General features: G+C 45.4%; 2 protein-coding genes and 1 long non-coding RNA gene across 3 annotated transcripts; 1 reads left to right on the top strand and 2 right to left on the bottom strand.

Annotated features, from left to right (window-relative positions):
- Nucleotides 1-308: 308 nt before the first annotated feature.
- LOC8025743 (alpha-crystallin A chain) lies at nucleotides 309-1111 on the bottom strand. Its single transcript, XM_029971403.3, has one exon. The coding sequence runs from the start codon at nucleotides 992-994 to the stop codon at nucleotides 443-445; it is 552 nt and encodes a 183-aa protein (XP_029827263.2). The 5' UTR covers nucleotides 995-1111; the 3' UTR covers nucleotides 309-442.
- Nucleotides 1112-1869: 758 nt separating this feature from the next.
- Nucleotides 1870-2554, top strand: LOC8025742 (alpha-crystallin B chain). Its single transcript, XM_029971405.3, has one exon. It carries the CDS (start codon nucleotides 1992-1994, stop codon nucleotides 2481-2483), a length of 492 nt encoding a protein of 163 aa, XP_029827265.2. The 5' UTR covers nucleotides 1870-1991; the 3' UTR covers nucleotides 2484-2554.
- Nucleotides 2555-12445: 9891 nt separating this feature from the next.
- LOC120838009 lies at nucleotides 12446-14393 on the bottom strand. The gene is made up of 3 exons (XR_005715027.3): nucleotides 14291-14393; nucleotides 13775-13902; nucleotides 12446-12501 (listed from the first exon to the last, which is right to left on the bottom strand). It is a non-coding gene; the product is annotated as an uncharacterized LOC120838009 (long non-coding RNA).
- Between the last annotated feature and the right edge of the window lie 11312 nt (nucleotides 14394-25705).

Genomic DNA, 25705 nt, shown 5'->3' on the forward strand with positions numbered 1-25705 from the left:
CCGTTGCTGCCGTCTTCAACCAGCGACGAATCGGACGAATCTCCGAATCTGCCGAATATTCGTCGCGGGAAGTTCGGAAATTTCCGAATCTGTCCGAATCCGAATCTCCGGTGATTCGTCCCATCACTACAAATTACCACTCGCGTCATCTGAGGGCTGAAGCTGGCGGTAAGTGAAAAGAAAACGCGCTGCGGGTACGGGAGGGGCGTTTTCCGCGGCGCAAAAAACTCCGGCAGTATACATTCGGGCACCACGACAAGCAATGACCGCGGTCCGGGCATTTTAAGCGCCGAAAGAAGAAAAGCTCGTTTGAGATTACATACAACTTGTTTATTTATACATTACACCAACGAAACTGTTTACAAGTAACGCAAGGAACTGGAATGCTTGCAGAGGAAGCACGGAAGGGTCGTGAACACAAAATGACGAACATGAGAGCGCCTCACTTGCTCTTGACAGCACCTCCTTTGGGCGCTCCCTCGTGGTGCACGGTGATGGCTACCGGCTTGTTGGGGTCTTCCTTCGGGGTCTTGCGCGGTGCCTCCACGGCCAGCAGTCCTCCGGCCGACAGACTAGACGTCACCGTGTGTGGGTCCACGTCTTCGGGGAGGACGTAACGCCTCGTGAACTCGCGCTTGACGTAGGACCCGGTCTCGTCCGATTTTTCCTCGTGCTTGCCGTGGACTACGACGCAGTTGTCGACAGTCTTGACGGTGATCTCTTCCGGCGCGAAGTGACGGACGTCGACCCGGAGCGCGAACTTGTTCGGGTCGCTCTCCACGACAGCCTGGGACCCGCGTCCATGTCCGTGTCCGTGTCCGCGCTGTCGCTGTGGGTACGGACACTGCTGCTGGTTCCTAGGCTGGATGTAGAAGCGCTGGTGGTAGAATGGCGGGTCGAACAGCTCTCCGTCAAGGAAACTGGAGCCGAAGTCGTCGTCGAAGAGGCGCCTCGCCAGGTCCGAGCTTTGGTTCAAAAGTGGGAACAGTGCCATCTTGACGGTGCAAGTCTGAAATTGTTTCGACTCGAGCGAGCGGAAATATGACTACGCAGCGACGTCGCGACGTACGCTTCGTTTTATAGCCGCCGTCTGCTCTCCGGCATACTCTGGAAGGTTCGCGGCGGCGCGCAAAAGAAACAAAAATAAGCGTTGCGATTGGAGGGTTGTAGTCACGTGACACCAAACGGGATCGAGGATTTTCGTGTTTTTTCGAGATTATTCGGGGAGCCCCGCTGGGGAGCCCCATCATGCGTTTGGGTAGGTGCTGCCATCTTTCGGAGTAAATAAGGACTTAATGTAAAATCAAATGTTTTTTTTTTTTTTTTTTTTTTTTTTCTGTACTTATTTGGCTTGTTTCCTTTCTGTCACCCCACAATGAGCAATATTATTTTTTGTGACCTGTATTAATTACTTAACATGTTACCTCGGTATGGAATGGAGACATGACGCCTTGCCAAGTTTCCACACTAGATTCTTTTTTTCGTTGTTTCGGAAGAATTGAAGAGGCATTTTTAATGTGCATCATGTCGTGGTAATTACCCAAAATCACGTAGTTTAGTGATATCCGTCGGGAGTGACAGTAGAAACGGGCTGCAATGTCTGAAGCACGATGGGACGTAATATTGTTTGAATCTCGTGCCAAATGACGTAATGTCACGTGAAGCATTCAGTCCAATCAAAATCGGTTTTGCGCTCTCTCTCTCTCTCTCTCTCTCTCTCTCTCTTTCTCGCTCTCTCTCGCCAACACCTCCTAGTGTTGCTCTCGCTCGCTCTCGCTCTCTCTCGCTCTCTCGCTCGCTCACTCGCTTGCTTGCTTGCTTGCTTGCTTGCTTGCTCGCTCGCTCGCTCGCCTCTGCGTTCCCGAAGCTTCGCGCATTTTCGAGCAGACGACGCGGCCTATATAAAAGGAGCATCGCCTGCTGCGGGCGCTCAACACGCAGCACCTTGCTCTTGTTCTGCGCTTGGTCTACACGAAGCAAACAAGACCGCCATGGTTGTCAAGATGGTCCTCTGCCCCCTTCTCAGCGACGACCACCTCTGGTCGCCCATCAAAATGCTGGATTGGGTCGAAGACGACGACGACTGTTCGAAGCAGTGCGACCGCAACAGACGACGGCTCTGCCAACGGAAGCGCCGAAGTTCGGAGCAAGAAGCAGAACGCTCAACCAAGTTCGAAGTTGCGTGCAACGTTCGCGGCTTCCGCCCCGAAGAACTCTCGGTTCGTACCGTCGACGGGGACGTCGTGGTTCACGGGAAGCACGAAGAAACTCACGAGGACGGTGCTTTCGTAAGGCGGGAGTTCACGAGGCGCTTGCCACTACCCGAGGACGTCGACCCGAAGACCGTGACGTCAAGCTTGGACACCAAGACGGGCTTGCTGGCCATCGAAGCTCCGAGGACGTCAACGAAGAAAGTCAAGATCATCCCTGTCGTCGTTGAAAAAGCCTTAGCCATTGAAGACAAATCCACTTCTGCTTCCTGAACCATTTCTTTCGCTCGCTTCATCTTCCCAACATTCTCATCAGTAATTGTCACAATAAATTATTTGAAAAGATGATGTTAGTACATGTTACCTCCGCTGTTATTTCTTGGGTGTCTTCGCTGACAGGAAAACCGAAGATCAACTGCCAAAAGCTATCAAAGGCACCACTTCATCTTTCAATATAGAAATGTCACAAAAAAAAAAAAATATAGGGCTTTAAAAAAAATAATATATATGTTTTGTCAAACGTTCAATCTCCGCTCACACGTGGCGCCAGCGGCCCGAAACCGATGCCAAAGTTTCAGAACTTTTATATCTGATTCAATGCGGAGCGAAAGTTCGTCTGCTTCTTTTGCAGGGGTTGTGATCAGGGGCGGATTTAGAGGGGGAAGGGGGTCCGGATGTCCTGACCCCCCTCTTGATTTTTACATGTGTAAAATTTAGGGCGTAAAACAAGGGAGAGGGGGAAGGGGTTCCTAAACATATGGTACGCTGACCCAACACCTGACCCCCCCCCCCCCCCTCCCCCCTCTCAGGAAATTCCTGCATCCGCCCCTGGTTGTGATGACGTCAGAACGTCGATCTCTGATTGGCTCTGATTGAAGGATCAGTGGTGGCTAGACCTCGAAGCAAGCTGCCTTGAGGTCTGCCCACTGTTCTTCCATCAGAGCTCGGCGTTCTGACGTCACAACCACCCCTGCAATAGAAGCAGACGAACTTGCGATCCGCATTGAATCAGATATAAAGGCAAGTTCTGAAACTTTGGCATCTGATGGGGACCGCTCGCACCACGTTTTGGCGGAGCCTGGTCGTTTGGCCAGGCATAGTTTATTTTCGCGGTGAAAACCAGACAATTCCGTTCGAGGATACGCTGTAGATCAGCGCTGATTGTTGGGTGAGTTGGTACTGCGTGTTCAAAAACATGGTAGTGCTTGAGACGAGGACAAAGGGGGAGACTGGACAACACAGAGCGCTGACATCAACTGTTCAATCGCCGTGATTTGGGAAGTACTCGTATATGCACCGCGATCATTTCAGCAAATCCTCAGGCCTCGCCGCCGTTCAACGCGTGCACTGTTTTTGCCAGCCATAAGGACAAGGCTGTAAGAGAGATAATCGAAGCAGACGTGAACATAAAAGGAAGTTTTAGTAGACCGTGTTTCCCGCTCCGCTAGCCCTCCGCTACGAAGAAACCGCCACTGCGCCTGCGCGCCGATGGCCTTGGCTGTAGAGTTCCGGGTAGCGGAGGGGCTTAGCGGAGCGGAAAACACGGTCTACTAAAACTCGCTAAAATCTGGTGCAGGCTGTGTCAGCGTCGCCTCCACTGACCTGATAGATAAGGAAGGGGCGTTCTCGCGAGCGGCGGGCGAGGCCTGTGTAGATTCCGGCGTTTCTGCGCTTTATTACGCTACTGCAAGTAAGTAAGTACAGCCTGAAGATAAATGGTAACGTGGCACATACAACCGGTCGCTGCACTTCCGGGCGTATTTTTAGAATTTACGAAAACATTACTTTCTGCTAATTTTTTTTTTTAACGATTGATATTAAAATGCGTTTTAATACCTCTCTCGTACTCCTCAAATTTGATTTAATTTCATTGAATTTCTAAATAAATCGCGCTAGCGACAAGTATGTGATTTATTTTTTAACGATTGAATTGTAGTTATTTAGTTAGACGCCCTTTAGTCAACTAATTTCTTTCTTAACTGCAGCGCGGGCAAAATGAAATCACGACGCTACAAAAAAAAGAAAAACATATTTAGTGAAGTTATATTTACCCAAAGTAAATTCATTGTTTGTAAATGAAGTCATCTTCATGGTATGTAAATCAATATATCTTCATTTAATAAAAATAGACCAAAGATGTATTCATTGTAAGTAAATAAATATATATTTGTAGTATATAAATAAAAGTACCTTCGCTCTACAAAAATATATTGATTATAAAAACAAATATATTAAATCAAAATATATAATCTGAACCTACCAATAAAGATATATTCAAAGAAGATATCTTGAATGAGCTATCACTTATTGAATATACCAACGAAGATACAATCATTGAAGATCTTGACTCGATGAAAATTACAAACAAATCGTAACTTTTGTGTTTTGTTTATTTGGAAATGCACAGTTTAAAAAGCAAAAGCTGACAAAGAAGTAGTGCGCACGCTGCCCTCCCCCTCTCCCAGAGTCAGATGAGACGATCAGGCCCTCCTTTCCACTTCTATCGGTGGCGAGGAGACTGAAGCAGAAAACTCCGCCAAGCTGCGTTTTCTACTTCTACAGTGGCGCGGTCAAGGGCAGCCAGGCAGCCCAGCTTGTACAGTGTTGCGGCCGCGCACTGTTGAGAGAGGACATGGCTTCGTCTTCCGTCTCACTCGCTCCCCCTCGAGCAACAAACGAACAAAAAAAAAGAAAAAAGTTTCGCGAATTATTCATGTGTCGCGCGAAGTCGTTTTTACGAGCCTCTGGTTGCTGAAAGACGAACGGCGCTTTTGGTGTTTGAAACGCGTGCACGTTTTGACAAAGTAACGTAAACCTAATGTGAGATACGTCTACATATATCTTAATTCGAGAGACGAATCAGCCGTAAAGTGAAAGGTTTCTAACTGGAATCTCCGCTAAGCATTGCTGTTAATGAGGATGAGATCTGGAAGCGTGTTCTGTCGGATTTCCTGGTTGGCAATGGGCTGTCACTCAGGAATTTGGACGACTTGATTGGGCAAATGCATGTGTCCCCTTTAAAACCGTGTATATTTTTCCTCGGATAATAAGGATCGCAATTATTCTTTGGAAAAGTCTGCTCCTCCTCAAAGTGTGAGAGTTGATATAGCTTGGTAGGTCAAGACCCTCTCACAAAGCTCTCCGCTCGCCATGATTCGTGATTTTCTCCTCTCCAGTGTTTACTCTGCTAAAGTGGAAAGGGTAGGGGGTTTTGCGGGCGGATATTGTCCGAGTTTTCTTAACCTGCCGGAACTCGAGGGGGGGGGGGGGGGGGGGGGGGGGGGGGTCAACGGGGGCTTGAGCACCTGCTGACATTTTCCAGGGGGTGCTACCGTGCTGGGCAGTATGCTAATCCCGCGTGCGTTTGGCTCAAGGCCTACAGAACAATGCCTGCACCCTCCCGCCCCCCCTCTCCCCCCACACCTCTGTGTTCCCATGGGTACTCGGCTTGCCCTTAGCCAAGTGGAAGCACGTGCCTCTGTTTTTGTTACGGCTGGTTACCCACCAAATCGCGGCACAACCTTCCCACACAAAATTCCAGAAAAAAAAAAGGCTATGAAGTAAAGCAAAGTGTCAGTAAACCATGGACAACGACGCACCTCAAAAAAAAAAAAGGGGGGGAGAAAAAAAAAACGGCGCCTGGCGTCGGCATAGTACCCCCAGTCAGGTAGATCTCCTCTCTTCCCCTGCTTGGTCATTGTCCTGGGGCCATTTCATACGGCACTGGTGGGTTGGCCATGCGGGGGGAACGCGCAGCGCACTGGTTTTGTCCACCCAGCCAGCCGGCTTCTTCGTTTTGCTTACATTTTGAGCCGTGTCGTTTCACAAAGAACTCGAGGATTTCTTCTTTTTTCTTCTTGCGGCTGCGCTGTTTTTTTTGTTTTTTTTTTTTAAAGTTTTGTAGTAGTTGCTGGTTTGGCGGTCTGAGCAACCGGGAGAGCCGAAGCGCGAGGCGGGGAGATGGTCTGCGTGAGACGAAAGCCATGCGAAAGCCCTTCTTAAACGATGTACTGCCTACAGATGTAGCAAGTTGAGGGAACGAAGCATCTCAACTACCGAGGGAAGAGGCCTTAGCAGGCGACACAATTTGCCGAGGGAGAGATCGCACTGTGGTCTGCCTTGAAGCGCCGCTATCACGGTGCTCGTCGGAGACATCTAAGAACCGCGGCATTCTCGCCTGTTTTTCTGTGTCTGGTTTTCGAAACACCATGTGGTTCTTGGCGAGTCAGCCTGCTATGTCCAGGCGGGTACACTATTACACACCCAGACGGTTTTACCCAGTCTTGGGCAGTAGGCTAGTTACTAGTAACGCGTTACCGGTAACTAGCTACTTTCTTTAGTACCTTGTAACTGTAACTCGTTATTGCTTTCTGAAAATAACTTATAACTGTAACATAGGTACTTTTTTTTCGAAAGTAACTGTAAAGAGTAACGTCGTTACAGTTACTTCTCAGATTTATGCGCAAAAATATTGCAAACACGACCCCCAAATCGTCTCGCAACTCATGAGACATTCCGAAGTCCTGATACGGGAAGGCTACAGCAAAAACTGCTGCAAAACCGCCTGGAGCTCGAGAGAAAAAAAAGTAACAATAAAAATTAACTAAATTTTGGGGCGACCCTGCTTCGCAGCGCACGCAGATGTAACAAAGCGCGCCATCTCTAAAGTGTTGCTCTTTTCTTCGTCCGGCGGAGGAAGGAAATGCTTTTCGCTGAGGATAGTTCTTGGTGATTGTCGCCCATGGGCGTACCAACCGGGGGGGCAAGGGGGGCACTTGCCCCCCCAGTTCTCAGAGTGGGGGGGCAAGGCATGCGTTTTGCCCCCCCTGAAACGGCCGCCACTGGGCAGAGCAGACACAGGCCGGCGGCGCCCAAGGAACACCAAGGGCACTGCCCCCCGACCCGCGCGGGCATATTTTTAACGCGCAGGCGATACAAACCCTAGCAACGGTGCTCACGCACGCCGGATTGGCTGGTTTGTGGAGCCTTGCCCCACGAACAAGGCTACACGGTAACCTAACGGAATCCATCCGCGAGACATGGGCCGGACGGGCCGTCCAGACCAGGACGTAGGCCCTTACACAAAATAAAGTTTTGCTTGCTTGCTTGGAGATAGGCGCTGCCGCCGTCAACATAGGCAGCGGATGCAATGCGAGTTTCCGAAGAGGTTGCGTAACTTAGTGGTGAGATGTCTGCCTCATACGTGTCAGACCCGGGTTCTATTTATGGTGTGGGCCGGCTTACTTCTTTTTATTTTTTTTCTCGAACATTTTGTTTTGTCGAGGCATTTGGCGATATTTACATTTCTTTTTTACCATTAACACTAAAAAAAAAACGAATGTTGTTGACGAAACATCGCTAAACTAAATCGTATCGACTCTATTTACGGAAGTGCATGGGGGGCAGCGGGGCTTGGGTTGCCGACCGGACGCCGCAAAGCGGCGTGTACGGGGGGTGGGGGGGCTAGGTGGGTTAATAGATTTGTAATTAGCAGCCGCACACCGTCACCGCGAAGCGGCGTGAACGCAGGCGCGGGGGTGGGTTAACGCGCTTCGAGTGATACACGAGCAGCCCATCCGGCGTGAGCGTCGTTGTTAGGGGTTCTATCGCCTGCACCGTAAAAGGAGCAGTGTGTGCACCTCCTGTAGTGGGCAAGAATTCCTACATTGGAGAGAAGCGGGGACAAGCCCTTTCTTCAAATACGTCAAGTCTCCTTGAGCTTCGGAATACAAAGAAACGCCACTATTCGGAGCTAATCCCACAGATACTCGACCTCTCTTGCGTCGTGTCGTTTCGCTCCCCGCGCCTCGTAGCAGTGTTGTTGCAGTGGGGGGCTCGTTAAAATTTTGGGGTTTTTTGGACTATCTAAATCACTTTCTTCCTTCCCATCCCCCCCTTTTCTACTCCGCATGCTTCCCCCTCTGCAAATATCAGCTGACCTTCCGACATCTCTTCTGTGTTGATAGGCAAAACAACCACTAAAATTAGAAAGTAATTTGTAATTTGAGTGGAAGTCACTCGGAAAAGTAGTTAAAGTAAACTACGAATTACTAGAATATGAATGTAATGTAAATGTAAAAGACTGGGAATTACCCTTCCCACCTTTTGGTCAGATGGAAGGCACCTTTGAGATAAGGACTGAATAAAGATAAGTTTTAAATACTCACTCGAAATAACAATGGTGTTTCTTTTAAATTTTAGAGTTGATGTTATCGGTTCCAGCGGACGAAGTAAGTTTTAGTTTATCAATCAATGTTATAATACCGGCGGAGTTAACGTTAATAGGATGCATGCGCTCGTAAAGCTCTTCAGGGAGAGTGGGGACGGAGTCCAAGCACTCGTTAGTAAACACTGATGAAAAATATTCGTTAACACAGAACTATCATGGTCGACGGTGCGCATCCGACCATTCCTAACTCTCCCCATCTTCCTAAACGTCCGTGTGTGTCCGAACACCAGAAACCGGAATTTTAAAGGTTAAAAACGGCACGTTGCGAATATGGAACGCGCACTTTCATGCAAAGCTGACGTCAAGTGACTCAAATCGAAAAACATGCATATTTACAATAATGTTATCTCTTCTGGTGAAGGCTCAGCAACCGTTGCATCCGTTTTCGCGCACGAAACGGCGACTACCAGAGGAAGTAAGAACGCAGTGATTGCCTTTATTTTAACATTGTAAACACACTTGCAGGCGTGCTCTGATGAAGCCTCAAAATCAAAGCTCTCGTAGTGTGATTCGTGACTGTGCCGACTACTACCCAACCTCGTTGTCACGCCACTTTCTGGAAGCATACACCAAAATTACAAGTAAACACACAAAAGCGACATCGATACAATTATCTTCTAGAATATCACCTTATTTAGTCATAACTCTTTCAATAGGCACTACAAGTTGTATTTATTTTAAGAAGAAGCAAAATTTTTTTCGTGAGAAAAAACAAAATATCAATGTTAAGTCTGGTAACGTTGTAATTTTGCCGAATCATTGCCAAATCTTTAAAAAAGTTGGACAAAAGTTGCGCCGAATTTTCGATTGGGGGGGGGGGGGGGGGGGGGGGGGGAGAGGGTCTGGTTTGCCCCCCTACTCAAAAACAAGTTGGTACGCCACTGTTGTCGCCCCAAACGCCCGCAGGCTTACGGGACAACCGATTTTCTGAACCTCGTCTTTTGATGCCAAGTACCACGGTTCCTTTCGCTCTCATTTGAATGAACTTCCAGATGCACTTCTGCGGGGTCATTTGCTCTCCCCTTCCCTTTTTTTTTTTTTTTTCAATTCAATTATTAGTTTTGCTCTCGGGTCCTTAGATCAGTCATGGGCACGTTACCAGTAAAAAGTAACAGTGTTACAGTTACAGTTACCTAAGAGGAAAAAGTAACTCTGTTACAGTTACAGTTACCGGTTTCAAAAAGTAAAGTGTTACAGTTACAGTTACTGCAAACACAGTAACGCCGTTACTTTCGCGTTACGGTAAAAAAATTGGACACAAAAAAGCACAAACTAAAACAATATTATTCTATTTATTACACTATAGTGAGAAGAAAGGTTAACTGAGAAATTAGAAAATTGTAACCCGAAGGGTGTTTCTTGTTTGCGTCATTCGCCGTTTCATCTTTTTGGTGTGCAAAATTTATTTGCAATAATTGTTATAACTTAGAATCAACCGTTTTTCAAAATTGTCATCGGCCCGCGTCACTGAACGTTTTGGTTTATTTGTCACTCCGATACGAATGAGGACAGAGAATATCACATAATTACCTTATGGGATATACTTGGTCGGAAGCAGGCCTAAACATAGCAGGTCAAACAGCTTCGGAAGAATAAAGGGGGAAAGGAGACAATTAGCTTCCGGTGTTCTACGAGTGTACGACGACCACCGCGGCGTTTGTGTCCGAAACGCCAACTGTAGAAGTCATGTTTACTCGAGCCGCTCCGAAGAGAATACAAGCACCGGCTTTCTACACACTATGGGGACGGCTGCCTTGAAAACTAATAGGGATGAGGAAACGGCGGACGGCTGGGTGTAAAAACGACAGCACGAACATATCCCAGACACAGTCCAGACGGAACACTCGGAGACATCGCAGGACCATCGACACCCACATATGGTCCCACAAGAGAAGAGTGAGCCAAAGTCGGTGAAACAGACATTGTTTGCCGCCCCTACAACCGCGGGCGCCGCTTCCTTTATCTCCCGGTTTCGTGATGACTCCTCTCCCGTCCATTCTCGGTCGTGGGCTAAACCTGACCATTTGTTGTTTGTTTAATGCGTGGCCACGCTTCTGTTTTTCTTTTTTTTTTTTGTCAGCGAGGAGTTTTGAGAAAAATGCTTCAAGATGGCAATTTCACAATGTCCTGGGCAGTGGGTTCGAATTTATATAGTAGAAAAAGTAACTGTAACAGCCTAAACAGTTACAGTTACCCAATAAAAAAAAGTAACAGTGCTACAGTTACAAGTTACCAGGATTAAAGAGTAACGCGTTACAGGTAAAAGTTACCGGAAAAAGTAACTACCCAAGTAGCACAAAATGTGGCTACAACGTTACTGGAATGTTGTCAGGTAACGTTGCCGAACGCTGCTAACGACCGCGGATTCTACACTCCAGTAACGTTACACCACAATGTTACAGTAACGTAACTGCATACGTTACCTGGACATTACCCAAATAACGTTACTGGAACGTTGTTAGATAACGTTGCCAAACGTTGCTAATGGCCACCAGTTCTACCTTCCAGTAACGTCACATCAAAATATTGCAGTAACATAGCTCTCTATGTTACCTGGATGCTAGATCAGTGATGTTACTAGGACGTCGTCGCTAACGTTGCTAGTTGTTGTTAATGGCCACGAATTCTACCATCCAGTAATGTTACACCAAAATGTTGCACTGACATTACGGCTTACTTAAAAGTGAAGGAATAAAAATGTGAAGAACATACACAAACGACCACTCTTTTATTTCGCAACAACGTTTATTTTTTGAGGAGCAAAGAGTCGCATACAGGTCGAGATCAACTAGATACCGAAGGTGGAGTGTTACTGACTCATCCCTTATCTCCCTAAAGTTCCTTTGATCAAGCCTTCCTTTTGCAGTTAATCTTGACCTGTGCGCGAGTCTTTGCTTCCAAAAAACGAGCGTCGTAACTAAATGAAAGAGCGGTCATCTGTTTTTCCTCAGTGCTTTTATTCTGTCAACTTTCAGTAAACGTTTTTACAATATGCTGGCACTGGCCAGATATTACTGCATGTGTTACTTGGACATTACTGAACAATGTTATCCGAAAATACATTGACAAGCGCTGCCAGGAAACTGCATTTATGGTTGTCATGAAGTCATTTTTTGAGCTGGTGCCTGATATGAGTAAATGGATGTGCATTACAGGCCATTAATGAATCAGCATTTTGAAATCCTAGAAGCAGGACTCCGGAAGAAAACAAGAAGTTATTGGAATAAATTTATTTCAAAAACGAAACCAACATTACAAGTACCAGAGAATTCTTCTGTTTCTTACAAGCTATTAGATCTACAAAATTGTAAAGAACACACTAAATTACAAGGCTGATCTGCATAAAAATAAAAATGTAAAATATTAAAACTCCCAGTAACATAAAGCAAGTAGCCTAAAATAAAATTCTAAATATATCTCAAATTACACCCGATCTTGGGCTAGGACATATAAATAAATAACGGAGGCAATAAACCAAAAATGACTAGAAAAAGAACATAAATTTTAAATCTTCTAAAAATACCACACTAATGTGTACATAAATTAAATAAAAGAAACCACTAGCTGGGGCTAAAATGTATGCATGAATAGAAATTAAAGGTAACATATGCATATTACAAATTGACATAAAAAATTCAAACAACAGGGACTCTACTCATGGGATGGCTGTAAAAAAAGAGAAAGAAATCATTAGGAAAAAAAGCATTTTAAATGATTTAGAAAGCATGAATTTTTTTTTTTTTTTCAATTTTATGCATTTAGCACGGTTAACCAATTCCATGCTTCCAACTGGGATCAAAGTAACCAACTACTAACATTTAAAACTAACAGAAAAATCAAGGCAGAAACATGCTGAAAAACAGCGCAAAATGCACGGATAAGAAAACACACAGGACAAGGTACTGTGTGTTCTGTTTCCTTTGTCTGGTTTTCGCACCGTTTCTCAACATGAATTCTTACCAACTAGCCCAACCCAACTGTCCATCCTTGTAATCAGAAACATGCTTGCCTTCTCCCCTTGTGGCAGCCCCTCAGTCACTCCTGAGAAGAGGCACACTGCTCCTGCAAAAAAATAACACAAAAAAGTTGGTTGCATTCAGAAAATGGGTGCCTATTTCAGGGCAAAGAGTGTCATCAAGATAAAAAAAGAAATGCCTACATCTGTCCTAGCAGTTTCACCACAGTTTCTTTGCATGCACAAGCCATTCTTTTCATCCAGTTTAGACTTTTACCGCAAAGTGTGACCTACCCACAGAAGACAGTGGATACGCGACTTATTCTTTTCTGGCAAGGTAGGCGGCTGTTCTCGGCCACTCACTTTTTCCCACTTCAACCTTCTATTTATTCATGCGTGAAAGGCACTTTCTTAAGAGGGAAACAGCTATTTTCCGCAGCGCCTTTTTTATTTTGTATTTGTAGATTTAACTTTGTTTTCATTTTATCCTAAGAGAATAGCTTTCTTTTTAAGAACATAGATGTTCTTAAAAAAGACGTGCCTGCCCTCTTCGTCAATTTTTTGTAACCGACAGAACCGTGGACCTGTCGGATCTTTGACATGCAGTATATTACTGTATGTCGAATATCCGGCAGGTCCACGGTTCTGTCGATTATAATAAATTAACAAAGAGAGGAGACACGTCTTTTCTTTTCCCCGTATCATGGGCCACGGAGACAGATCACTGCCTTAAGGACGGCTTCGTCTTGAAGCAGAATAGGTCTCTTCAAGGACGAAGATATATATACGCTTTTGAATGGACGTGCATTCATCACTGCACCTGATGATCACAGCTTTTAAAAGTGTCGTTAGTGTTACCGTGTCCTATTGGCCTCATTAACAGAAGTCATCATTTACTAAAAAAAAAAGAATAGAAGGTGACAAAAAAAGGTTCCTTCCTTTTATAAATATATAAGTTTATAAGTTACAATAAATATTAAAACACTGCTATCCTCCCGGCACTAAAAAGAAAAATATTTCTACTGCTCAAATAAGCTACGTTCAATGAAACAACTTCGATGAAATGGCGTTCAATGAAACAGCGTTCGATAAAACTGTGTTCAATGAAACAGCTTCGATGAAACAATGTTAAATGAAACGGCGTTTGATGAACTGTCCGGACCCAGGGGCAATGTCAATGAGCATCATATTTTCTACAATGTCAAGCTCATTGCAGACGATGTCATAACATGGTGTTCTTTCATTGGCTAAATAAATTTCTTAATACTTAAAAATGTCTTTATGTAAAGTGGACTAATGCCTTTGTTTGAAATCTGGGCTTGTTTTAGGATGCAAAAGTATTTTTCGGGAGTTTAAGCAAAATTAGAAATATCATATTACCATTTTCTTGGTCCTAGCTGGTGCATGCCTGACCGATTCAGCAGCAGCCCATTTGGCGTCGGCTTCCTGCACGATGATGGCTGGCTCATTGTTTTCTGCCTTCTGTTTAAAGCAGGTGCGCACAGCTCCTGTTTCAAAAGTATATAATTACAACACAACGTCAGCTACCACAGTGAAATATCGACAATTTCATGCCCTACTTCAGCATAACTTGGCAGACATCGGTAACTATGAAATCAGCCAGGGTGTCTAGCAAATTCCTCCTTCTAAGTTCCCCAGCTTTTCCAGGTTTTAAATTCCCTGTCCATTACAGAAGTTTGGAGATGTGGTACGAACTGCTACTAAACACCTCAGTGTCCACCGACTCCTCACTGCTCGTACCGCAACTTTCAAGTTCCTTGCGAACACTTTCGGCTACTCTATGTCTTTTTTGGCGATCGGATAGCTCTGATAGCGAACGCTTCGCCCGCTCCATTGTTCAGCACAAGTAGTAACAACAACGAAAATGAAACATACCTTTGTTTACGTTTCCTCCACGCCGAGAGATCGGCAGGGCGGTCCGATGAAACAGGCCTTGACGGTCCGTTGACATACGGTCACGTGGTCAACCTGGCTTCGACCTTGCTTGGCTTGAGCTACTTGCACTCTTGGCGTCTTGGCTCTCTTGGCTTGTCAACAGTGTGCGTAAACGAGTAAACGACTAAACATGAAGTTTCAAGTAGGAATAAACTGTGGAAATCTGTCTGACAGTAATAAAATAAGTTTCTTTTAAGAGTTATAAAACATTACATCGATTGGAGAAATTGGAAATTGGTATAAGCCGTACAGCCATAACCGTGATGCCGTACTAGTGTGCAATCATGGCGGACGATGGCGATCTTGCAACGTCTTGCAGTGATCAGTGGATGACCTCGACCGTAATATCGGTAACGATAGTGAACTGTTAACATCGAAACGGTAGTACCGTGGCTATGCGACTGTGCTGTGCCATTGTGATGTGTCCAGATAACAAATGTAGGCAAAGAGTGGTCCACGCAGAGCGAGCTTCGAAGCCTCAAGCTCAAATATGTTCTCGCGTCGACGGCTCTTTGGCGAGAAGTGAACGGGGGCTAACAATGTGTGTGCGATTATACTCGTTTCATTATAATTAGGGTCCATATTAGATGAGCGAATGACGTTTTAGCGAACAGCGGCATTTGAGCGAATCGACGTTTTAGCGAATAACGGGGGCGCGCGTTAACCCATCCGCCGCGCGGCGAGTCTGCGGCGGCTCATTACAAAAATGTGAACCCACTTGGCCCACCCGAGAACGCCGCTTCGCAGCGTCCGAATTTTCGCTAAAGTGTCATTCGGTGAAACGTGGACATTCGCTAACACGTCACTCAATAAAGTGAGTGCCTCCCCCCTTGGGGCCCTTCATTTTGAGTGGTCGGCGGAGTGCGTCCTTGTATCCGTGGCCCTTGATGCTAATCTCCTTCCTACCTGCCCCTCCCCCCCCCCCCCCCCCCCCTCTCACTCACTTTTCTTTAATCTCACCCCATTCCCGTCCGATCTCTCCTATGTTGCCTTTTCTAACCTTTCACTCCTCATTTCCTCGCATGATTTAATGTTTGTGGCCCCCCCTTCCCCACCTTCATAGGATTATATGTTCGTTACCTTTGATCTCGACTTCGGACCCTTGACTGCTCCTCCTCGCCATCTCCCCTTCTATCTCCTCGGTCTCCTTATTCCTCCCTCCCCTCTTCCTCTACTCTCTTGTCCACCTTCCTCTTCCTGCTACCCATCCTACTCATCTTTCCTCCCCTCTTCCCCCTTCTCTCTCGTTTGAGTGATTCTATGTTCATGGCCTTTGACCTTTTCTTTTTGGTGGCAGCTGCATATGGCTCTTCATTTTGAGTGGTCGGGGAGGTGTGATCTTGTGTCCATGCAACAGGGGTGGAACGGCTGCGCCATTTGCGCCATTTTGCGCCAGACGCATTTGTCTGCGCCATCCTGCGCCATGTTTCGGAAACTGCGCCACAGCCAATACCTCGCGCCATTATGCACCAAATTGGAAAACGTGCGCCAAAAAAATTGTATTTTGTCTTGGTTTCGGTTTTTATCGACTCGATTGGCAACAATGATCGCGTTTAGCTTGGTCGGCCTTGCAATCCTTTTTTTCTCTTTATTCTCCCTGTGTATCCCGAGTAGGAAGTGTGCGAAAAAAATTCGGGGTTCGGATTCCAAGCGCTACACCATCTGCCTCTGGATTGTTATTCTTCAACCATAAGCGGTTAAACAAGTCGGTCGAGGTGAGGTCGAGTCGTTAAGGCTGCGGTACCACGGCGGCCATCTTGAACAAAACATTAGTTGAACCACCAGGGCGGCGTTGGCTGTCCGTATGAGCAAATGCTGCAAAACCTGCGCGCCAATTTCGAAACCCTTTTTCCCGTCGCTTGCGACCTTGAGTTTCCTTCTCCACTCTTACGCCCCTCCTTTCACGTGTTCACCCTCTGGCGCGTCGCGCCCACGTTCATTGTTGGGAGGACAATGTACCGGATAATCCCCAACTTGAGGCCCCCTGCCAAAATTGTCCGGCTGCCAAGTGATTTGAGCGAGATGGGGTTTTGAAGCGGTATGGAAAAATGGGACCGTCAATTTTGAACTATGCCTTTTCGATACTGCATAAGTTGTGTACGGGGCTGGCCAAGGCACGGGCGCGAGGACGTAACTGTTTACAATGCTTGGGTTGCAGGAGCACTCGCGCGTAGAAATGGTAGGACGCGCTTTCTGAAATCACACGCCTACATTCCGCAGCGTTGCAATCCTACGAGTAAAACAAAGTACATCTTCGGACAGTGCGTGAGTTGATGCCGGCCGTACGAAAGACACACCTCGCGCTTCCTGTCACTACTGCCTCTGCTTGCACGCGCTGCCGATTGGCGGTCCTTTCTTTATTTTGTTTTGTCGCTCTTTTGAAAATACTGAAACTAATATTTTCTCAGACCCTGCTCATTGTACCTCTCCACTACATTTGTGTAAACACGTTGTGATGTAATTTGAGATATGGGACGGAGTGTCTACATTCTTATTTCGTGTGTAATGCCGGCATAATATTCCTTTGCTGCCAGAGGGTCAAAATAATGGTAGGGTCGGCAGCAAAAACTACTTCAGTGACCGAATTATGATCAAACACCAGTAAGAACATAAAAAAAAAATCACATGGGGACAATAAAAATATTGCTACAAGAGGATGGTGCGTGGGGCACAAACAATATTCGGAGTGACGTTGAGGGAACACGACAAGCCAGATCTTTCCTGATGGCAGCCGTAAAAGTTGATCTGGTGCCTCGTTTTGATCGGCTTTGCACGGAAACTCGTAAACTACCGACTATCTTGTCAGTGGTGAACATAGTGAGCATGAACTGGATGATTTTCTGTTGTTTTTGTTTCTGTAGTATGAGAGTATGGAAATATGAGACGTCCGCTGACGCTTGCGTCGGCTAACGGAACCTCAATCGCCGATCGCGGCCGATGTGATGGGCGTATACAAATACATCAAGTCGTCTGGGCGGGAGCAGTTGAAGCGCCGCACTTTTTTGGCCGGTCAGTAGAGACTCCACGAATTCTGACTCGAGGCTACTCTGTGCGGAGGGAGCCGCTACTGAGCGCGACCAATCGGAAACCAAGGATGGCTGAAATTTCCTAATTGCCATGAGATTTGCAAATTCGTTCTTCCCGCCGTAGTAAATTCGTCCGAATCGCTATTCGATTTACTAGTCGATTATTTGGATGAAAAGATATATTTCAAAATTCGTACGTGGCTCACCAAATGGCAATAAAATTGGTATAGGATTTCAAACCTATATATTGTCGCCCTAATTTACAAACTTGTTTCACTTGAAATTAGAGTTCACGCGCAAGCGAGCTGGTGGAAGCCTATACTAAAAAGGCCAGAAACAAGAGAAACAAAAAATAAATAAATAAGAGCGGGATAAGCGCAACACAGTCTCAAATCACAGCTGAAAATGGTTACTTGGTAAGTGTAAATGTCCAGACATTGTATTAGTAAAATGTATATATATATATATATATATATATATATATATATATATATATATATATATATATATATATATATATATATATATATATATATATATATATATATAAAAAGTCAAAAATGCGTACTGTCGGAGTTATTAATTCGAAGTTTATTCCGACGTCTCGAGCGGGGACCGTTCTTCATTAGGTGATGAAGAGTGGTCCCCGCTCGAAACGTCGTAGTAAACTTCGAATTAGTAACTCTGACAGTACGCATTTTTGCCTTTGTATATATATATATATATATATATATATATATATATATATATATATATATATATATATATATATATATATATATATAGAGAGAGAGAGAGAGAGAGAGAGAGAGGGGTAGATAGATATTTTTCACTATTTGCTGACGGCCGAAACTAACTATGCAACACAACAAGTAAAACCACAGAGCTGCCCCGCCTCATATCACCCTCAGTTGGAGCTCGACTGACACATTGCGCCGATCAAGCATCACCAACAGCTCAACACCTAAACGCCACGGCGTTCACTATTTTTGTTTGGGTGATTCCACCCACTAATATAACAACTCACACAATGCGCCGTGATAAAGTGCTTTTTGTCTTTGTGTATGTGTTTTCGTGACATCTAACCTCTGTTTGCGCTCTGACTAAGAATGAAACCATGTATACTAAAACATCGATAGTGGTCTCTATTTTTAGCGACGCTCGCACACGTCTTGCCTTTGACGCAGTGGCATTCTCATCTCCCATACACGGACATTTGGACAAAATAGGTTGGTCGGCCTTCACTCATTAGCTGCGGAACGTTTTGACCGTGACGTATGTATAATTCAAAGAAGCACCGACAGGCGGGTGCCCCTTTGAAAACAAATCATGTTCGCGTAGAGATATTTAGCGGCTATAGTATAGTCCGTGGGTATTTATTTCTAGGCCAACTCGTCGGCGTCAGTCGGTACAGGCGCTGGAGGCGTGATGAAAATGCTGGCAGATGTCGGCTTGACGAGCCCCACACTCTCCCCTTACAGCAGATGGCAAATAAACCAACAACAATATTTGTCGACGGGCAATTGATTGAAGAGGCCAATCGGTAGTAGGATGACTCGACAAAGGGTAATTCATCAAAAATTCCAACTCGTTGACAATTGTTTGTGAGGCCATTCAGTTTCCACATTGCACTCATATTCTGTATTAGAACACATACACATGTTAGACATTTTAATATAAGCAAGTTTCGGGCACCGGATATTTTTTTGAAAAGCTGTTTCACCGAATTTCACATCTCCCGGTTCGTCGAATTTTGATATGAAATCATAATATAATTATTATACTTGTCACTTCTTCAATTAGAAATGGTTACAGATAATTATAAAATAAAAGTAGGCTTTCGCAAAAATTATGTCGATTATAGGCTATGCCAACGTAGCCGAACAGTAAAAAAAATGTTATGAGGGTGTTTTTGTTAGGGTTCAAAAAAGACAAAGGCGATTCTTCAAATGAGCACTGGTCACACAGGCCGACTGGTAACATAATTAAAATAAAAGCACCGACTTCACAGAACAGGAAAAAACAATTTCACTAGACGTTTCGCCTCCATGAATAAACGCCTCCATGAATAAACGCCTCCATGAATCATGAATAACCAACTCGCCCAAGCTGAAGTTCTGACCAGTTTCGCCTCCCTTGCGGGAGGCATCTTCAGTAGTCACACAACAATGCCTGTGTAAGCTTCGTAGAGAGGGCCGCGTTTTTGTTACACGCGGATGTGTGTGTCCCTGCGAACAAACCACGATTCTAGGATTTTCGGGACCCCCATCTGTCCTCCCTCGCCAAGGTCGTCGCGGCCGGGAAGTCAAAATAATGCCCTATTGTCCACACATAGTACACCAGTTCAGACTTCAGTCGGGTCGCGTGGGATGCGCACGTGACGTCACGCTTGTGTTTACAAAGCAAATGAAAAGTTCAACCTCAAGTCAACGCTATTTATCAAATATGTCCGTACTTCGTGGAGAGGGCCGCGGTTTTTCTTACACACGGATGTGTCTCTGAGAACAAACACGATTTTAGGAGATTTTCGGGACCCCCATCTTTGTCATAGGGTGACTCGTTTATCGGACTGTTCGTCGCAGCGAGAGTACAGGGAAGGATAATAATTCATACCCTATATCGTGCAGAAGAGAAGAATATAAAAAAAAAGAAAACGAAGCTTCCTTGTTTGATTCGCCAAAGTAGCAATAAAGCGACATTTTACGATCGAGCGAGCACCGTCGGAAACACTGCCCAAAATAATTTTATAGGGAGTTTCACGGCTTTCCACTGCGACATAAGCACGTGGATAGAAAAACAAATATTGACAACAATAATTGTCGAATATTTTTGGCACGCTCACACCTGGTTTTTCTTCATAATTTGATGACTCATATGTTGATTTTGTTTGCGGAACCGTACTTCTGACCGGCAATTTTATTGCGTACGCGAAGCTTTTGCGTGCGATCCACTACAGTTAATTATTTTGGGGTGTCCAAGTTGAAGCGGTGCGTGTTATTTTTCGATCTCTGTCCGAATGATACAAAGTTTCACGTTTTCACCCTGTGAATGAAGTGAGTTGGTCAGTGCTAGCATCGAAGGCTAACTTCGAACTCTAATTTGGAAATAATGTCTCTGTTGCCGCATCGCGGACAAAGATATATATGCTCTTATCACTGTAGCAAAATAACGTGGCAGGATTTGTGCTCTTGTTATGATCGTGTACCATTGTAGTCGACGTCATCCCAGCACGGCGTATCGTTTTTGTATTCGGTTCAGCCCTGCAAACCACATTAGGAAAAAAATGAAAGTTTGCACCTTGTTTGTTCAATTTTTTGTTATACTGCAGAAACATATTGCGCCCCGTGTTTTTGAAGGCACGGTAGACGGTGGTGACGGTGAGGTGACCGACCCCCATGTCAGCCGGCGTCTCGCTCGACCTCCTCGGAGGACAGGTCGTTTTTACTGGTGACTGGTGCATACGTGGAGCAACTCCGCGCGCATTGCGTTCTTCATCTCAGAGAACGCAATACATGACTCAGCTCTATCTCGTCATCGCTCCAAAATGACAAGTGGAATTCGCAACTGTAGTCGGTGACAGGTCAAGAACGAAGTGGGAGCTCCTCCCACCCTGTTCCACTTCAGCGGAGCGAACGGGGGAGAGGAGGTCGCCCCCTCTCCAGCGTTCGCAAATGGCAAATATTAGTTTATTAGGCCACTAACTGTCAATTTACGCTCGTTCCTTAAAGTCCGCCGCAGCCGATAATGTTATCCCCGGGAATACCAAAAGTATAATTTCTTCCAGCAAAAAAAAAAAAAAAAAAAAAAAAAAAAAAAAACGGAATAATAAAACGCCCGGTATATCACAGCTTTGACAACGCTTCACGTGTGTGAGGTTCGATGACCGACAGAGAACCACCGCTGGCCGTGCTCCCGAAGCGGGGAAGTGCAATTTATGGAGACCGATCATATTATCAGAAAGGTGCAGACTAGGGAGCCTTCATGTGCGCGAAGCGCACATGGAGGCACTCTAATGCAGACAATCCAGGAAAAGTATTCTTGCAACTATGAGGTTCCAGTTGTACTTACACATGCATTATCGTCAAATTTGACGGAGTTCCTTCTAACACTAAAGAGCTGTCAAGAGTGAAGATTATAAAGGAGAATATCAGCAGGAATCTATTGTCTGTTTACTGAAAACAAAACAAGCATCAGAAAAACGCATTTGGGCGGCCGGGGAGGCCAGAAGCACGGACTGCGCGCACCCAGCGTGGAACCAGCGAATGAGAGGGCACTCCTAGCAATCTGTTTTCTGAGCCACGGTATGCCGGCTGCCGGCCAAATGTCCACTTTAATTCTATTATGGCTTTCGAAACGTAAAATACACGCTCGAGAATTTTCAACAATATCACGCGAGCGCCGACCGCGAGCGCCGACCGGCCTGTAGATCAGCGCATCGTCACGGCGCGAAGTAGCGATATCAATGACAGTACGCGCGTGCGCAGAAGAAACGCGCCGAAGTCGGCGTCGGCTGCTAAGCTGTTTCCCCAATCACGACCCACCCCTGGCGCGACGCCCACCGCTTGCTCCACCCCATAAGCAGGGGACCTAGTAATCAAAGCGACACACACGGTACGCAAACACGAACAGCAGCCAGTAGGAAGGACACCGACACGAGCTTAGTCAGCGAACGAATAGACAGACACAAACTTCACTCTAGGCAAACAGAGCAGGGGTAGTTACAAGGATGAGATGCGTGCGCAGACGGAGGTAAGCAGTGCACAATAAATACGCGAAAACTCGCAGCAACCGAAGAACTACGCAGCAAACACGTACGTGCACACGCACCAGAAGCACGTGCGTCACGCTGCGTATCTACGCAGAACTGGCGATTTTGGCATCTCGGTAATTTGAAACTTCGATATCGATTCCGTGAACAATTTATTCAGCAAACTGAACCGGTGGAGCCTCGCATAAAAAAAAAAAATCGTTTAACAATATGAAAGCGACTGAAATTCTTCCTAAAAGCTATATTAGCAGAAAGTACCGTGTTATAAAGGACCTCACGAGTTTCGACCAAGTTTTCCAGCACGTTATTTTGCAAGAAACGGAAGAAGCCAAGTGTACAACCAGTTTCCGAAGCTGGCAACCACAGTTGGAATCAGCGCCATCCTCGGCAGTTTCCTGAACCTCGCGTAGTCACATTTCAGCCACCGCCACATAGAGGGCGCAACCAGACATCCAATTTGTGTTTTCTGTGTGTTTTATGATTCTTTTTAATAAATAGGCTCGATTAGTGAAAATGTGGGCTAATAATCAGGACCTGGAACAGTAATCTCCATTTAATACTAAAAATATCGGCCTAAATGTCTGCCAAAAGGGGTCAAAATACTCGTTTTTGACTATCAACAAATACGTGATTTCACCTATATTCAAACTTTTTTTATGGAAAATCAAAAGTGAAATTTAGAAAAAGGGCCTCGCTTTGCAAAGCAGAATATGTTTTTCTTTGCGGGCCTACAATTTTATTCATGTGTGCCAATCCCTAAGCGCTGTACCACTGTACTACCAAATGAAGTTTGCCAAAATTAACGGTTTTTGTCACTTTTCACGTGAGCATTCCGAAAAACGTTTAAGCCATATTACAATGAAATTTAGCGTAACTCTTTCGACCATAATTACAAACTGATGTAAAAAGTTTCAAATAAAATGACCGAGTAGGCGCCCAAAACTTCGCGACTGAAGTGCTTCCGCAAAGTCAATTTTTCTAAAGTAAATATCTGTCAAAATAAAATAAAAAACGAAAAAAGGGCCTCCGTTGACAATGAACGCACTCTTCTTCTATAACATTCTAAAATTAGAAAGAAATTGCTCGAATAGTGCACCCTGTACCACTGTACTACGAAACCATGTTTTGCCGAAAAGGTCAATGTTCGCGGGTGCCCTCTGAATTAGCTTTTTGCACTAGGAAAACAAATCCTACATCAGATAAAAGATAATGTTGTACACTACAAGATGATATATAACACATAATTTTAGCAAGCTTGAACACGCCACGATCGCATTTCGAAAACGTGCTGAAAGCGTCATATGTCATGGCCGCCGTGGGACCGCAGCGTTGCCTGAGGCTCCGCAGCCCGGGATCCGGACGCCAGTCAGTTGAAAACAAATGAGCAAAAGATTCCTTCTAGCACTTCATCGTTAGAAGTTGGAACCGCATTCCTGCAAGATAAATCGTGATTTGATAGATCTGAAACGCAGTCCGATCCGAAACCTTGCCGGCCAGCAGCTCTCACGCAAGCGGTCGATCTGCTCGGCATTACCTTGCTCCTGCTTATCGCTTCGAATACGATAACTCCGTTAATCGTAGTCTGCTGCTTCGATATTGAGTTGCACAATAGGATAAACTCGAATTTTGTTGCGATATTGAGTTGCGCAATATGAGAAACTCAAAATTTGTTTCCCTGTTCTTCCGCGCAACTGCACGTCCGTTGCTTACGCACGTCACGTGGTTCGCACATAAAATCACTCTGTCGAGGACGTGTGGACTGCGCGATAAGCGGTGCTGGTTTGCATTTTGAGCAGCTGAAAGCCACTCGGAAAATATCAAGGCTCACAAAGTTCCAATTTTTCGCATCTGTTACACTGTTATCCCTTCTGCCTAGGTCCCTAACCACTCATGTTTATCTGGGCTGCTAAGCACAACTGAAATTGCTCCCGTGCTTGTCTAAGACATAAGCTGGAGTGCAATGAAAACTGATTTGAGCTGCTCCTAGCCTGCTCCAGAGTGTAGTTTTAGCTGCTCCCAACCTGCTCCAAAACAGCTGTTTTAGCTGCTCCCGTGGCTGCTCCCAAGCACATTTCATGAGTTCCACCCCTGATGCAACCGAGGCCTATGACCTGCGATGTTTTACGTCTTACCTGGCCCCACCCCGTCCCATCTCCTCATTCCCCTCCACTCCTTCTCCCCCATTGGTCTCATATTCCCTCTGTGTGCTCTTCCTCCCCTCTTTCCTCTCTCCTCCCTCTGATCTTGCTCCTCCCTGCCCCACTTCTCTTCATCTTTCTCTTCATGCTCCCTCAGCCTCTCATCCTCATTCCCCTTTTCCTTTTGTCTCCTCTCTTCCTTGTGTGAGCGTGTGTTTTTGGCCTTCGACCTTCATACTTGACCTCTTTCTTCCTGCCTCTATTCTCCTTCCCATCTCATCGCTCACCTTCCCCCTCAACCGTCTCCCTTTTCCCCTCCTCTGTCTATGAGACAATGGCTACCGCCAGTCGTCTCACTTGCAGTGTGCTGCAATGAGCCGCCACTTTTTGAGTTTTCCGAATAGAGTGCTGAGCTGTAAATTGGACTGAAATATGAGCTTCTGCATGTAACTATTTCAAATTTTCAACCAGGGTGTATCTTATACTGCACGCTCCAAGATTTCTCTAAATCTCTATGGCAAGCACTGGCGCAGACAACCTAGACAGGGCGAGAGTAAGAACCACCCAGTCGCTCGATTTGACCCGAGTCCGTCGTGAAATTAGTCCTCGCTTCTATTTTAAATAGTAGAAATCATTTTGCAGCAAGCTCGGGTCGGATAGAGCAGTCGGTCGACCCCAAGAGCTCTCTGCGACCTGGCCGTAGGGTAATCATGTTCGTATTTTTCACAGAAACAGAGCTACGCTTCGAAAATAACGCAATAGAGCACACAACTAAAATACACTTTTGGTGATAATTTTAGCTAGCTACATGTTCCAAATTAATTTACAGGCTACGACTCTCATGCCATCCTATACATGTTCGGGAGGTCTTTGGGTCGTCGCGTCACCAGCGCGAGTTTTCCACCTTTGATAACACAATAACACCCCATGACTTCACCCTCTTGTTATCTTTAGCATGCGTTCCAAAAGCTGGACGTTCGAATGACCTTAACCTAAAAGCTATGATGAGGGTGCATGCTAGCTCGTGAATATTGGAAGCAAGGAAATGCCATACACACAAATGAATTCAATTTTATCATAAACCTTTTGGACAGATATTTTTTTAATTTTCTGCAATCTTTCCAGGGTACATTTTGAACATTTGTTTCAAACACGCCCGTCACAAGCATTAGAGCGGTCTTTCTGTTTGTAAAAAAATAAAAATGTTTGAACAAGAGAATCAACATTGAACTATTATAAGTTTGGTATCTTCGTGTATCCTTGACCAGCCTCTGTGTGATGTGGTGATGCGTCACATTTCGTCACATTAGGCCAACATCGCTGCATAACATTGCCCGTATGTCAGGATGGAAATGTTACCAAGAGGTTATTTCTAAACGTTGCTCCAATGTTGCTTCTCTAACATTCCTGGAACGTTTGCCTA

Source organism: Ixodes scapularis, unplaced genomic scaffold, assembly GCF_016920785.2.
Source record: "Ixodes scapularis isolate PalLabHiFi unplaced genomic scaffold, ASM1692078v2 PGA_scaffold12__126_contigs__length_90152505, whole genome shotgun sequence".
Taxonomy (NCBI): domain Eukaryota; kingdom Metazoa; phylum Arthropoda; class Arachnida; order Ixodida; family Ixodidae; genus Ixodes; species Ixodes scapularis.

What these genes read in the sequence shown, in the direction of transcription:
- LOC8025743 (XM_029971403.3), bottom strand. Translation starts at nt 994, where the DNA reads ATGGCACTGTTCCCACTTTTGAACCAAAGCTCGGACCTGGCGAGGCGC.
- LOC8025742 (XM_029971405.3), top strand. Translation starts at nt 1,992, where the DNA reads ATGGTTGTCAAGATGGTCCTCTGCCCCCTTCTCAGCGACGACCACCTC.